Source organism: Coregonus clupeaformis, unplaced genomic scaffold, assembly GCF_020615455.1.
Source record: "Coregonus clupeaformis isolate EN_2021a unplaced genomic scaffold, ASM2061545v1 scaf2893, whole genome shotgun sequence".
Classification (NCBI taxonomy): domain Eukaryota; kingdom Metazoa; phylum Chordata; class Actinopteri; order Salmoniformes; family Salmonidae; genus Coregonus; species Coregonus clupeaformis.
Window position 1 is genome coordinate 17,501 of NW_025536347.1, and position 12,212 is coordinate 29,712.

The window sequence follows — 12,212 nt, forward strand, 5'->3', positions numbered from 1 at the left end:
CCATCTCCAAGGTGACCTGGGTTAGGGAGGGTTAGGATGTTTCTCTGTTGTCCTGATCCCATCTCCAAGGTGACCTGGGTTAGGGTTAGGATGTTTCTCTGTTGTCCTGATCCCATCTCCAAGGTGACCTGAGTTAGGGTTAGGATGTTTCTCTGTTGTCCTGATCCCATCTCCAAGGTGACCTGGGTTAGGGTTAGGATGTTTCTCTGTTGTCCTGATCCCATCTCCAAGGTGACCTGGGTTAGGGTTAGGGTTATGATGTTTCTCTGTTGTCCTGATCCCATCTCCAAGGTGACCTGGAGTTGGGGTTAGGGTTAGGATGTTTCTCTGTTGTCCTGATCCCATCTCCAAGGTGACCTGGGTTAGGGTTAGGGTTAGGATGTTTCTCTGTTGTCCTGATCCCATCTCCAAGGTGACCTGGGTTAGGGTTAGGGTTAGGATGTTTCTCTGTTGTCCTGATCCCATCTCCAAGGTGACCTGGGTTAGGGTTAGGGTTAGGATGTTTCTATGTTGTCCTGATCCCATCTCCAAGGTGACCTGGGGTTAGGGTTAGGATGTTTCTCTGTTGTCCTGATCCCATCTCCAAGGTGACCTGGGTTAGGGTTAGGATGTTTCTCTGTTGTCCTGATCCCATCTCCAAGGTGACCTGGGTTAGGGTTAGGATGTTTCTCTGTTGTCCTGATCCCATCTCCAAGGTGACCTGGGTTAGGGTTAGGATGTTTCTCTGTTGTCCTGATCCCATCTCCAAGGTGACCTGGGTTAGGGTTAGGGTTAGGATGTTTCTCTGTTGTCCTGATCCCATCTCCAAGGTGACCTGGGTTAGGGTTAGGGTTATGATGTTTCTCTGTTGTCCTGATCCCATCTCCAAGGTGACCTGGGTTGGAGGGTTAGGATGTTTCTCTGTTGTCCTGATCCCATCTCCAAGGTGACCTGGGTTAGGGGTTAGGATGTTTCTCTGTTGTCCTGATCCCATCTCCAAGGTGACCTGAGTTAGGGTTAGGGTTAGGATGTTTCTCTGTTGTCCTGATCCCATCTCCAAGGTGACCTGGGTTAGGGTTAGGATGTTTCTCTGTTGTCCTGATCCCATCTCCAAGGTGACCTGGGTTAGGGTTAGGGTTAGGATGTTTCTCTGTTGTCCTGATCCCATCTCCAAGGTGACCTGGGTTAGGGTTAGGGTTAGGATGTTTCTCTGTTGTCCTGATCCCATCTCCAAGGTGACCTGGTGGGTTAGGGTTAGGATGTTTCTCTGTTGTCCTGATCCCATCTCCAAGGTGACCTGGGTTAAGGGTTAGGATGTTTCTCTGTTGTCCTGATCCCATCTCCAAGGTGACCTGGGTTAGGGTTAGGATGTTTCTCTGTTGTCCTGATCCCATCTCCAAGGTGACCTGGGTTAGGGTTAGGGTTAGGATGTTTCTCTGTTGTCCTGATCCCATCTCCAAGGTGACCTGGGTTAGGGTTAGGGTTAGGATGTTTCTCTGTTGTCCTGATCCCATCTCCAAGGTGACCTGGGTTAGGGTTAGGGTTATGATGTTTCTCTGTTGTCCTGATCCCATCTCCAAGGTGACCTGGGTTAGGGTTAGGGTTAGGATGTTTCTCTGTTGTCCTGATCCCATCTCCAAGGTGACCTGGGTTAGGGTTAGGATGTTTCTCTGTTGTCCTGATCCCATCTCCAAGGTGACCTGGGTTAGGGTTAGGATGTTTCTCTGTTGTCCTGATCCCATCTCCAAGGTGACCTGGGTTAGGGTTAGGGTTAGGATGTTTCTCTGTTGTCCTGATCCCATCTCCAAGGTGACCTGGGTTGGTTAGGGTTATGATGTTTCTCTGTTGTCCTGATCCCATCTCCAAGGTGACCTGGTTAGGTTAGGGTTAGGATGTTTCTCTGTTGTCCTGATCCCATCTCCAAGGTGACCTGGGTTAGGGTTAGGTTAGGATGTTTCTCTGTTGTCCTGATCCCATCTCCAAGGTGACCTGGTTGGGTTAGGGTTAGGATGTTTCTCTGTTGTCCTGATCCCATCTCCAAGGTGACCTGGGTTAGGGTTAGGGTTAGGATGTTTCTCTGTTGTCCTGATCCCATCTCCAAGGTGACCTGGGTTAGGGTTAGGATGTTTCTCTGTTGTCCTGATCCCATCTCCAAGGTGACCTGGGTTAGGGTTAGGGTTAGGATGTTTCTCTGTTGTCCTGATCCCATCTCCAAGGTGACCTGGGTTAGGGGTTAGGATGTTTCTCTGTTGTCCTGATCCCATCTCCAAGGTGACCTGGGTTAGGGTTAGGATGTTTCTCTGTTGTCCTGATCCCATCTCCAAGGTGACCTGGGTTAGGTTAGGGTTAGGATGTTTCTCTGTTGTCCTGATCCCATCTCCAAGGTGACCTGGGTTAGGGTTAGGATGTTTCTCTGTTGTCCTGATCCCATCTCCAAGGTGACCTGGGTTAGGGTTAGGGTTAGGATGTTTCTCTGTTGTCCTGATCCCATCTCCAAGGTGACCTGGGTTAGGGTTAGGGTTAGGATGTTTCTCTGTTGTCCTGATCCCATCTCCAAGGTGACCTGGGTTAGGGTTAGGGTTAGGATGTTTCTCTGTTGTCCTGATCCCATCTCCAAGGTGACCTGGGTTAGGGTTAGGGTAGGATGTTTCTCTGTTGTCCTGATCCCATCTCCAAGGTGACCTGGGTTAGGGTTAGGGTTAGGATGTTTCTCTGTTGTCCTGATCCCATCTCCAAGGTGACCTGGGTTAGGGTTAGGGTTAGGATGTTTCTCTGTTGTCCTGATCCCATCTCCAAGGTGACCTGGGTTAGGGTTAGGGTTAGGATGTTTCTCTGTTGTCCTGATCCCATCTCCAAGGTGACCTGGGTTAGGGTTAGGGTTGGATGTTTCTCTGTTGTCCTGATCCCATCTCCAAGGTGACCTGGGTTAGGGTTAGGGTTAGGATGTTTCTCTGTTGTCCTGATCCCATCTCCAAGGTGACCTGGGTTAGGGGTTAGGATGTTTCTCTGTTGTCCTGATCCCATCTCCAAGGTGACCTGGGTTAGGGTTAGGATGTTTCTCTGTTGTCCTGATCCCATCTCCAAGGTGACCTGGGTTAGGGTTAGGGTTAGGATGTTTCTCTGTTGTCCTGATCCCATCTCCAAGGTGACCTGGGTTAGGGTTAGGATGTTTCTCTGTTGTCCTGATCCCATCTCCAAGGTGACCTGGGTTAGGGTTAGGGTTAGGATGTTTCTCTGTTGTCCTGATCCCATCTCCAAGGTGACCTGGGTTAGGGTTAGGGTGTTTCTCTGTTGTCCTGATCCCATCTCCAAGGTGACCTGGGTTAGGGTTAGGGTTAGGATGTTTCTCTGTTGTCCTGATCCCATCTCCAAGGTGACCTGGGTTAGGGTTAGGGTGTTTCTCTGTTGTCCTGATCCCATCTCCAAGGTGACCTGGGTTAGGGTTAGGGTTGATGTTTCTCTGTTGTCCTGATCCCATCTCCAAGGTGACCTAGGTTGGGTTAGGATGTTTCTCTGTTGTCCTGATCCCATCTCCAAGGTGACCTGGGTTAGGGTTAGGGTTAGGATGTTTCTCTGTTGTCCTGATCCCATCTCCAAGGTGACCTGGGTTAGGGTTAGGGTTAGGATGTTTCTCTGTTGTCCTGATCCCATCTCCAAGGTGACCTGGGTTAGGGTTAGGGTTAGGATGTTTCTCTGTTGTCCTGATCCCATCTCCAAGGTGACCTGGGGTTAGGGTTAGGATGTTTCTCTGTTGTCCTGATCCCATCTCCAAGGTGACCTGGGTTAGGGGTTAGGGTTAGGATGTTTCTCTGTTGTCCTGATCCCATCTCCAAGGTGACCTGGGGGTTAGGGTTAGGATGTTTCTCTGTTGTCCTGATCCCATCTCCAAGGTGACCTGGGTTAGGGTTAGGGTTAGGATGTTTCTCTGTTGTCCTGATCCCATCTCCAAGGTGACCTGGGTTAGGGTTAGGGTTATGATGTTTCTCTGTTGTCCTGATCCCATCTCCAAGGTGACCTGGGTTAGGGTTAGGGTTATGATGTTTCTCTGTTGTCCTGATCCCATCTCCAAGGTGACCTGGGTTAGGGTTAGGATGTTTCTCTGTTGTCCTGATCCCATCTCCAAGGTGACCTGGGTTAGGGTTAGGGTTAGGATGTTTCTCTGTTGTCCTGATCCCATCTCCAAGGTGACCTGGGTTAGGGTTAGGATGTTTCTCTGTTGTCCTGATCCCATCTCCAAGGTGACCTGGGTTAGGGTTAGGATGTTTCTCTGTTGTCCTGATCCCATCTCCAAGGTGACCTGGGTTAGGGTTAGGATGTTTCTCTGTTGTCCTGATCCCATCTCCAAGGTGACCTGGGTTAGGGTTAGGGTTAGGATGTTTCTCTGTTGTCCTGATCCCATCTCCAAGGTGACCTGGGTTAGGGTTAGGGTTAGGATGTTTCTCTGTTGTCCTGATCCCATCTCCAAGGTGACCTGGGTTAGGGTTAGGATGTTTCTCTGTTGTCCTGATCCCATCTCCAAGGTGACCTGGGTTAGGGTTATGATGTTTCTCTGTTGTCCTGATCCCATCTCCAAGGTGACCTGGGTTAGGGTTAGGATGTTTCTCTGTTGTCCTGATCCCATCTCCAAGGTGACCTGGGTTAGGGTTAGGGTTAGGATGTTTCTCTGTTGTCCTGATCCCATCTCCAAGGTGACCTGGGTTAGGGTTAGGATGTTTCTCTGTTGTCCTGATCCCATCTCCAAGGTGACCTGGGTTAGGGTTAGGATGTTTCTCTGTTGTCCTGATCCCATCTCCAAGGTGACCTGGGTTAGGGTTAGGGTTAGGATGTTTCTCTGTTGTCCTGATCCCATCTCCAAGGTGACCTGGGTTAGGGTTAGGATGTTTCTCTGTTGTCCTGATCCCATCTCCAAGGTGACCTGGGTTAGGGTTAGGGGATGTTTCTCTGTTGTCCTGATCCCATCTCCAAGGTGACCTGGGTTAGGGTAATGATGTTTCTCTGTTGTCCTGATCCCATCTCCAAGGTGACCTGGGTTAGGGTTAGGATGTTTCTCTGTTGTCCTGATCCCATCTCCAAGGTGACCTGGGTTAGGGTTAGGGTTAGGATGTTTCTCTGTTGTCCTGATCCCATCTCCAAGGTGACCTGGGTTAGGGTTAGGATGTTTCTCTGTTGTCCTGATCCCATCTCCAAGGTGACCTGGGTTAGGGGTTAGGGTTAGATGTTTCTCTGTTGTCCTGATCCCATCTCCAAGGTGACCTGGGTTAGGGTTAGGGTTAGGATGTTTCTCTGTTGTCCTGATCCCATCTCCAAGGTGACCTGGGTTAGGGTTAGGGTTATGATGTTTCTCTGTTGTCCTGATCCCATCTCCAAGGTGACCTGGGTTATAGGGTTAGGATGTTTCTCTGTTGTCCTGATCCCATCTCCAAGGTGACCTGGGTTAGGGTTAGGATGTTTCTCTGTTGTCCTGATCCCATCTCCAAGGTGACCTGGGTTAGGGTTAGGGTTAGGATGTTTCTCTGTTGTCCTGATCCCATCTCCAAGGTGACCTGGGTTAGGGTTAGGGTTAGGATGTTTCTCTGTTGTCCTGATCCCATCTCCAAGGTGACCTGGGTTAGGGTAGGTTAGGATGTTTCTCTGTTGTCCTGATCCCATCTCCAAGGTGACCTGGGTTAGGGTTAGGGTTAGGATGTTTCTCTGTTGTCCTGATCCCATCTCCAAGGTGACCTGGGTTAGGGTTAGGGTTAGATGTTTCTCTGTTGTCCTGATCCCATCTCCAAGGTGACCTGGGTTAGGGTTAGGGTTATGATGTTTCTCTGTTGTCCTGATCCCATCTCCAAGGTGACCTGGGTTAGGGTTAGGGTTAGGATGTTTCTCTGTTGTCCTGATCCCATCTCCAAGGTGACCTGGGTTAGGGTTAGGGTTATGATGTTTCTCTGTTGTCCTGATCCCATCTCCAAGGTGACCTGGGTTGGGTTAGGGTTAGGATGTTTCTCTGTTGTCCTGATCCCATCTCCAAGGTGACCTGGGTTAGGGTTAGGGTTATGATGTTTCTCTGTTGTCCTGATCCCATCTCCAAGGTGACCTGGGTTGGGGTTAGGGTTAGGATGTTTCTCTGTTGTCCTGATCCCATCTCCAAGGTGACCTGGGTTAGGGTTAGGGTTAGGATGTTTCTCTGTTGTCCTGATCCCATCTCCAAGGTGACCTGGGTTAGGGGTTAGGGTTAGGATGTTTCTCTGTTGTCCTGATCCCATCTCCAAGGTGACCTGGGTTAGGGTTAGGATGTTTCTCTGTTGTCCTGATCCCATCTCCAAGGTGACCTGGGTTAGGGTTAGGGTTAGGATGTTTCTCTGTTGTCCTGATCCCATCTCCAAGGTGACCTGGGTTAGATGGTTAGGATGTTTCTCTGTTGTCCTGATCCCATCTCCAAGGTGACCTGGGTTAGGGTTAGGGTTATGATGTTTCTCTGTTGTCCTGATCCCATCTCCAAGGTGACCTGGGTTAGGGTTAGGGTTAGGATGTTTCTCTGTTGTCCTGATCCCATCTCCAAGGTGACCTGGGTTAGGGTTAGGGTTAGGATGTTTCTCTGTTGTCCTGATCCCATCTCCAAGGTGACCTGGGTTAGGGTTAGGGTTAGGATGTTTCTCTGTTGTCCTGATCCCATCTCCAAGGTGACCTGGGTTAGGGTTAGGGTTAGGATGTTTCTCTGTTGTCCTGATCCCATCTCCAAGGTGACCTGGGTTAGGGTTAGGATGTTTCTCTGTTGTCCTGATCCCATCTCCAAGGTGACCTGGGTTAGGGGTTAGGATGTTTCTCTGTTGTCCTGATCCCATCTCCAAGGTGACCTGGGTTAGGGTTAGGATGTTTCTCTGTTGTCCTGATCCCATCTCCAAGGTGACCTGGGTTAGGGTTAGGGTTAGGATGTTTCTCTGTTGTCCTGATCCCATCTCCAAGGTGACCTGGGTTAGGGTTAGGGTTAGGATGTTTCTCTGTTGTCCTGATCCCATCTCCAAGGTGACCTGGGTTAGGGTTAGGGTTATGATGTTTCTCTGTTGTCCTGATCCCATCTCCAAGGTGACCTGGGTTAGGGTTAGGATGTTTCTCTGTTGTCCTGATCCCATCTCCAAGGTGACCTGGGTTAGGGTTAGGGTTATGATGTTTCTCTGTTGTCCTGATCCCATCTCCAAGGTGACCTGGGTTAGGGGTTAGGGTTATGATGTTTCTCTGTTGTCCTGATCCCATCTCCAAGGTGACCTGGGTTAGGGTTAGGGTTATGATGTTTCTCTGTTGTCCTGATCCCATCTCCAAGGTGACCTGGGTTAGGGTTAGGATGTTTCTCTGTTGTCCTGATCCCATCTCCAAGGTGACCTGGGTTAGGGTTAGGGTTATGATGTTTCTCTGTTGTCCTGATCCCATCTCCAAGGTGACCTGGGTTAGGGTTAGGATGTTTCTCTGTTGTCCTGATCCCATCTCCAAGGTGACCTGGGTTAGGGTTAGGGTTAGGATGTTTCTCTGTTGTCCTGATCCCATCTCCAAGGTGACCTGGGTTAGGGGTTAGGTTAGGATGTTTCTCTGTTGTCCTGATCCCATCTCCAAGGTGACCTGGGTTAGGGTTAGGGTTAGGATGTTTCTCTGTTGTCCTGATCCCATCTCCAAGGTGACCTGGGTTAGGGGTTAGGATGTTTCTCTGTTGTCCTGATCCCATCTCCAAGGTGACCTGGGTTAGGGTTAGGGTAATGATGTTTCTCTGTTGTCCTGATCCCATCTCCAAGGTGACCTGGGTTAGGGTTAGGATGTTTCTCTGTTGTCCTGATCCCATCTCCAAGGTGACCTGGGTTAGGGTTAGGATGTTTCTCTGTTGTCCTGATCCCATCTCCAAGGTGACCTGGGTTAGGGTTAGGATGTTTCTCTGTTGTCCTGATCCCATCTCCAAGGTGACCTGGGTTAGGGTTAGGGTTATGATGTTTCTCTGTTGTCCTGATCCCATCTCCAAGGTGACCTGGGTTAGGGTTAGGATGTTTCTCTGTTGTCCTGATCCCATCTCCAAGGTGACCTGGGTTAGGGTTAGGATGTTTCTCTGTTGTCCTGATCCCATCTCCAAGGTGACCTGGGTTAGGGTTAGGATGTTTCTCTGTTGTCCTGATCCCATCTCCAAGGTGACCTGGGTTAGGGTTAGGGTTATGATGTTTCTCTGTTGTCCTGATCCCATCTCCAAGGTGACCTGGGTTAGGGTTATGATGTTTCTCTGTTGTCCTGATCCCATCTCCAAGGTGACCTGGGTTAGGGGTTAGGATGTTTCTCTGTTGTCCTGATCCCATCTCCAAGGTGACCTGGGTTAGGGGTTAGGGTTATGAGGTTTCTCTGTTGTCCTGATCCCATCTCCAAGGTGGCCTGGGTTAGGGTTAGGGTAATGATGTTTCTCTGTTGTCCTGATCCCATCTCCAAGGTGACCTGGGTTAGGGTTAGGGTTAGGATGTTTCTCTGTTGTCCTGATCCCATCTCCAAGGTGACCTGGGTTAGGGTTAGGGTTATGATGTTTCCCTGTTGTCATGATCCCATCTCCAAGGTGACCTGGGTTAGGGTTATGATGTTTCTCTGTTGTCATGATCCCATCTCCAAGGTGACCTGGGTTAGGGTTATGATGTTTCTCTGTTGTCATGATCCCATCTCCAAGGTGACCTGGGTTAGGGTTATGATGTTTCTCTGTTGTCATGATCCCATCTCCAAGGTGACCTGGGTTAGGGTTAGGGTTATGATGTTTCTATGTTGTCCTGATCCCATCTCCAAGGTGAACTGGGTTAGGGTTAGGGTTATGATGTTTCAATGTTGTCCTGATCCCATCTCCAAGGTGACCTGGGTTAGGGTTAGGGTTATGATGTTTCTCTGTTGTCCTGATCCCATCTCCAAGGTGACCTGGGTTAGGGTTAGGGTTATGATGTTTCTATGTTGTCCTGATCCCATCTCCAAGGTGAACTGGGTTAGGGTTAGGGTTATGATGTTTCTATGTTGTCCTGATCCCATCTCCAAGGTGAACTGGGTTAGGGTTAGGGTTATGATGTTTCTCTGTTGTCCTGATCCCATCTCCAAGGTGACCTGGGTTAGGGTTATGATGTTTCTCTGTTGTCCTGATCCCATCTCCAAGGTGACCTGGGTTAGGGTTAGGGTTATGATGTTTCTATGTTGTCCTGATCCCATCTCCAAGGTGACCTGGGTTAGAGTTATGATGTTTCTCTGTTGTCCTGATCCCATCTCCAAGGTGACCTGGGTTAGGGTTAGGATGTTTCTCTGTTGTCATGATCCCATCTCCAAGGTGACCTGGGTTAGAGTTAGGGTTATGATGTTTCTCTGTTGTCCTGATCCCATCTCCAAGGTGACCTGGGTTAGGGTTAGGATGTTTCTCTGTTGTCATGATCCCATCTCCAAGGTGACCTGGGTTAGGGTTAGGGTTATGATGTTTCTATGTTGTCCTGATCCTGTCTCCAAGGTGACATGGGTGCTTCATGAGATGAGACAGAAGAGGGAGGAGCAGAAGCTGAACCTGGGCCAGCTGACCCACATGATCAACTACCACGAACAGAACCTGCTACAGATGAGGAAGAGCCACGACAACGCCGTGCAGAGCCGCAATGACAGGTGAGTCTGGATGTCTGTTGATCAGTCTGCACCGTCCACACGACCACCAAACAAGATTCTACATATCAGATAGGGAAGGACGGCTACTGCTAATGACTGACTACAGGCAATGATGCTGAACACTGTGGGTGACTGGGCGGCCACTGATGGTTTTTGACCGATTGTCATCCCTACTTTACAATTTGGTAGCTCTCTCAGGGGTGAGGTCTCTCTCTCTCCCCCTCTCTCTTTCCTTCTCTCTCTCTCTCTCTCTCTCTCTCTCTCTCTCTCTCTCTCTCCTTTCTCCCTGTTCCCATCTCTCTGTCCCCATCTCTTTCTCTCTCCCTCTCTCTCTCCCCCACACTCTCTCTCTTCCCCACACTCTCTCTCTCTTCCCCATCTCTCTCTCTCTCTCTCTCCCTCTCTCCCCATCTCTCTCTCGCTCACTCTCTATCCCCCTCTCTATTCCCCCTCTCTCTCTCTCGCTTTCTCTTGCTCTCAATTCAATTTCAATTTAAGGGCTTTATTGGCATGGGAAACGTATGTTAACATTGCCAAAGCAAGTGAAGTAGATAGTAAACAAAAGTGAAATAAACAATAAATATTAACAGTAAACATTACACTCAGAAGTTCAAAAATAATAAAGACATTTCAAATGTCATATTATGTACACTGCTCAAAAAAATTAAGGGAACACTTAAACAACGCAATGTAACTCCAAGTCAATCACACTTCTGTGAAATCAAACTGTCCACTTAGGAAGCAACACTGATTGACAATAAACTTCACATCCTGTTGTGCAAATGGTATAGACAACAGGTGGAAATTATAGGCAATTAGCAAGACACCCCCAATAAAGGACTGGTTTTGCAGGTGGTGACCACAGACCACTTCTCAGTTCCTATGCTTCCTGGCTGATGTTTTGGTCACTTTTGAATGCTGGCGGTGCTTTCACTCTAGTGGTAGCAGGAGACAGAGTCTACAACCCACACAAGTGGCTCAGGTAGTGCAGCTCATTCAGGATGGCACATCAATGCGAGCTGTGGCAAGAAGGTTTGCTGTGTCTGTCAGCGTAGTGTCCAGAGCATGGAGGCGCTACCAGGAGACAGGCCAGAACATCAGGAGACGTGGAGGAGGCCGTAGGAGGGCAACAACCCAGCAGCAGGACTGCTACCTCCGCCTTTGTGCAAGGAGGAGCAGGAGGAGCACTGCCAGAGCCCTGCAAAATGACCTCCAGCAGGCCACAAATGTGCATGTGTCTGCTCAAACGGTCAGAAACAGACTCCATGAGGGTGGTATGAGGGCCCGACGTCCACAGGTGGGGGTTGTGCTTACAGCCCAACACCGTGCAGGACGTTTGGCATTTGCCAGAGAACACCAAGATTGGCAAATTCGCCACTGGCGCCCTGTGCTCTTCACAGATGAAAGCAGGTTCACACTGAGCACATGTGACAGACGTGACAGAGTCTGGAGACGCCGTGGAGAACGTTCTGCTGCCTGCAACATCCTCCAGCATGACCGGTTTGGCGGTGGGTCAGTCATGGTGTGGGGTGGCATTTCTTTGGGGGCCGCACAGCCCTCCATGTGCTCGCCAGAGGTAGCCTGACTGCCATTAGGTACCGAGATGAGATCCTCAGACCCCTTGTGAGACCATATGCTGGTGCGGTTGGCCCTGGGTTCCTCCTAATGCAAGACAATGCTAGACCTCATGTGGCTGGAGTTTGTCAGCAGTTCCTGCAAGAGGAAGGCATTGATGCTATGGACTGGCCCGCCCGTTCCCCACACCTGAATCCAATTGAGCACATCTGGGACATCATGTCTCGCTCCATCCACCAACGCCACGTTGCACCACAGACTGTCCAGGAGTTGGCGGATGCTTTAGTCCAGGTCTGGGAGGAGATCCCTCAGGAGACCATCTGCCACCTCATCAGGATTATGCCCAGGCGTTGTAGGGAAGTCATACAGGCACGTGGAGGCCACACACACTACTGAGCCTAATTTTGACTTGTTTTAAGGACATTACATCAAAGTTGGATCAGCCTGTAGTGTGGTTTTCCACTTTAATTTTGAGGGTGACTCCAAATCCAGACCTCCATGGGTTGATACATTTGATTTCTATTGATAATTTTTGTGTGATTTTGTTGTCAGCACATTCAACTATGTAAAGAAAAAAGTATTTAATAAGATTATTTCATTCATTCAGATCTAGGATGTGTTATTTTAGTGTTCCCTTTATTTTTTTGAGCAGTGTATACAGCGGGGAGAACAAGTATTTGATACACTGCCGATTTGGCAGGTTTTCCTACTTACAAAGCATGTAGAGGTCTGTAATTTTTATCATAGGTACACTTCAACTGTGAGAGACGGAATCTAAAAATCCAGAAAATCACATTGTATGATTTTAAAGTAATTAATTTGCATTTTATTGCATGACATAAGTATTTGATACATCAGAAAAGCAGAACTTAGTATTTGGTACAGAAACCTTTGTTTGCAATTACAGAGATCATACGTTTCCTGTAGGTCTTGACCAGGTTTGCACACACTGCAGCAGGGATTTTGGCCCACTCCTCCATACAGACCTTCTCCAGATCCTTCAGGTTTCGGGGCTGTCGCTGGGCAATACG

The 12,212-nt window shown here is 49.1% G+C and overlaps 1 protein-coding gene across 1 annotated transcript in view; it reads left to right on the plus strand.

The window, feature by feature from the left end:
• LOC121562075 (coiled-coil domain-containing protein 146-like) overlaps positions 1-12,212 on the plus strand; it is a gene marked incomplete at its 5' end in the record, with an annotated part of 48,622 nt that overhangs the window by 14,818 nt on the left and 21,592 nt on the right. The window contains 1 exon segment of the mRNA XM_045219913.1: positions 9,458-9,606. Coding sequence (XP_045075848.1) covers positions 9,458-9,606 — 149 coding nt within the window.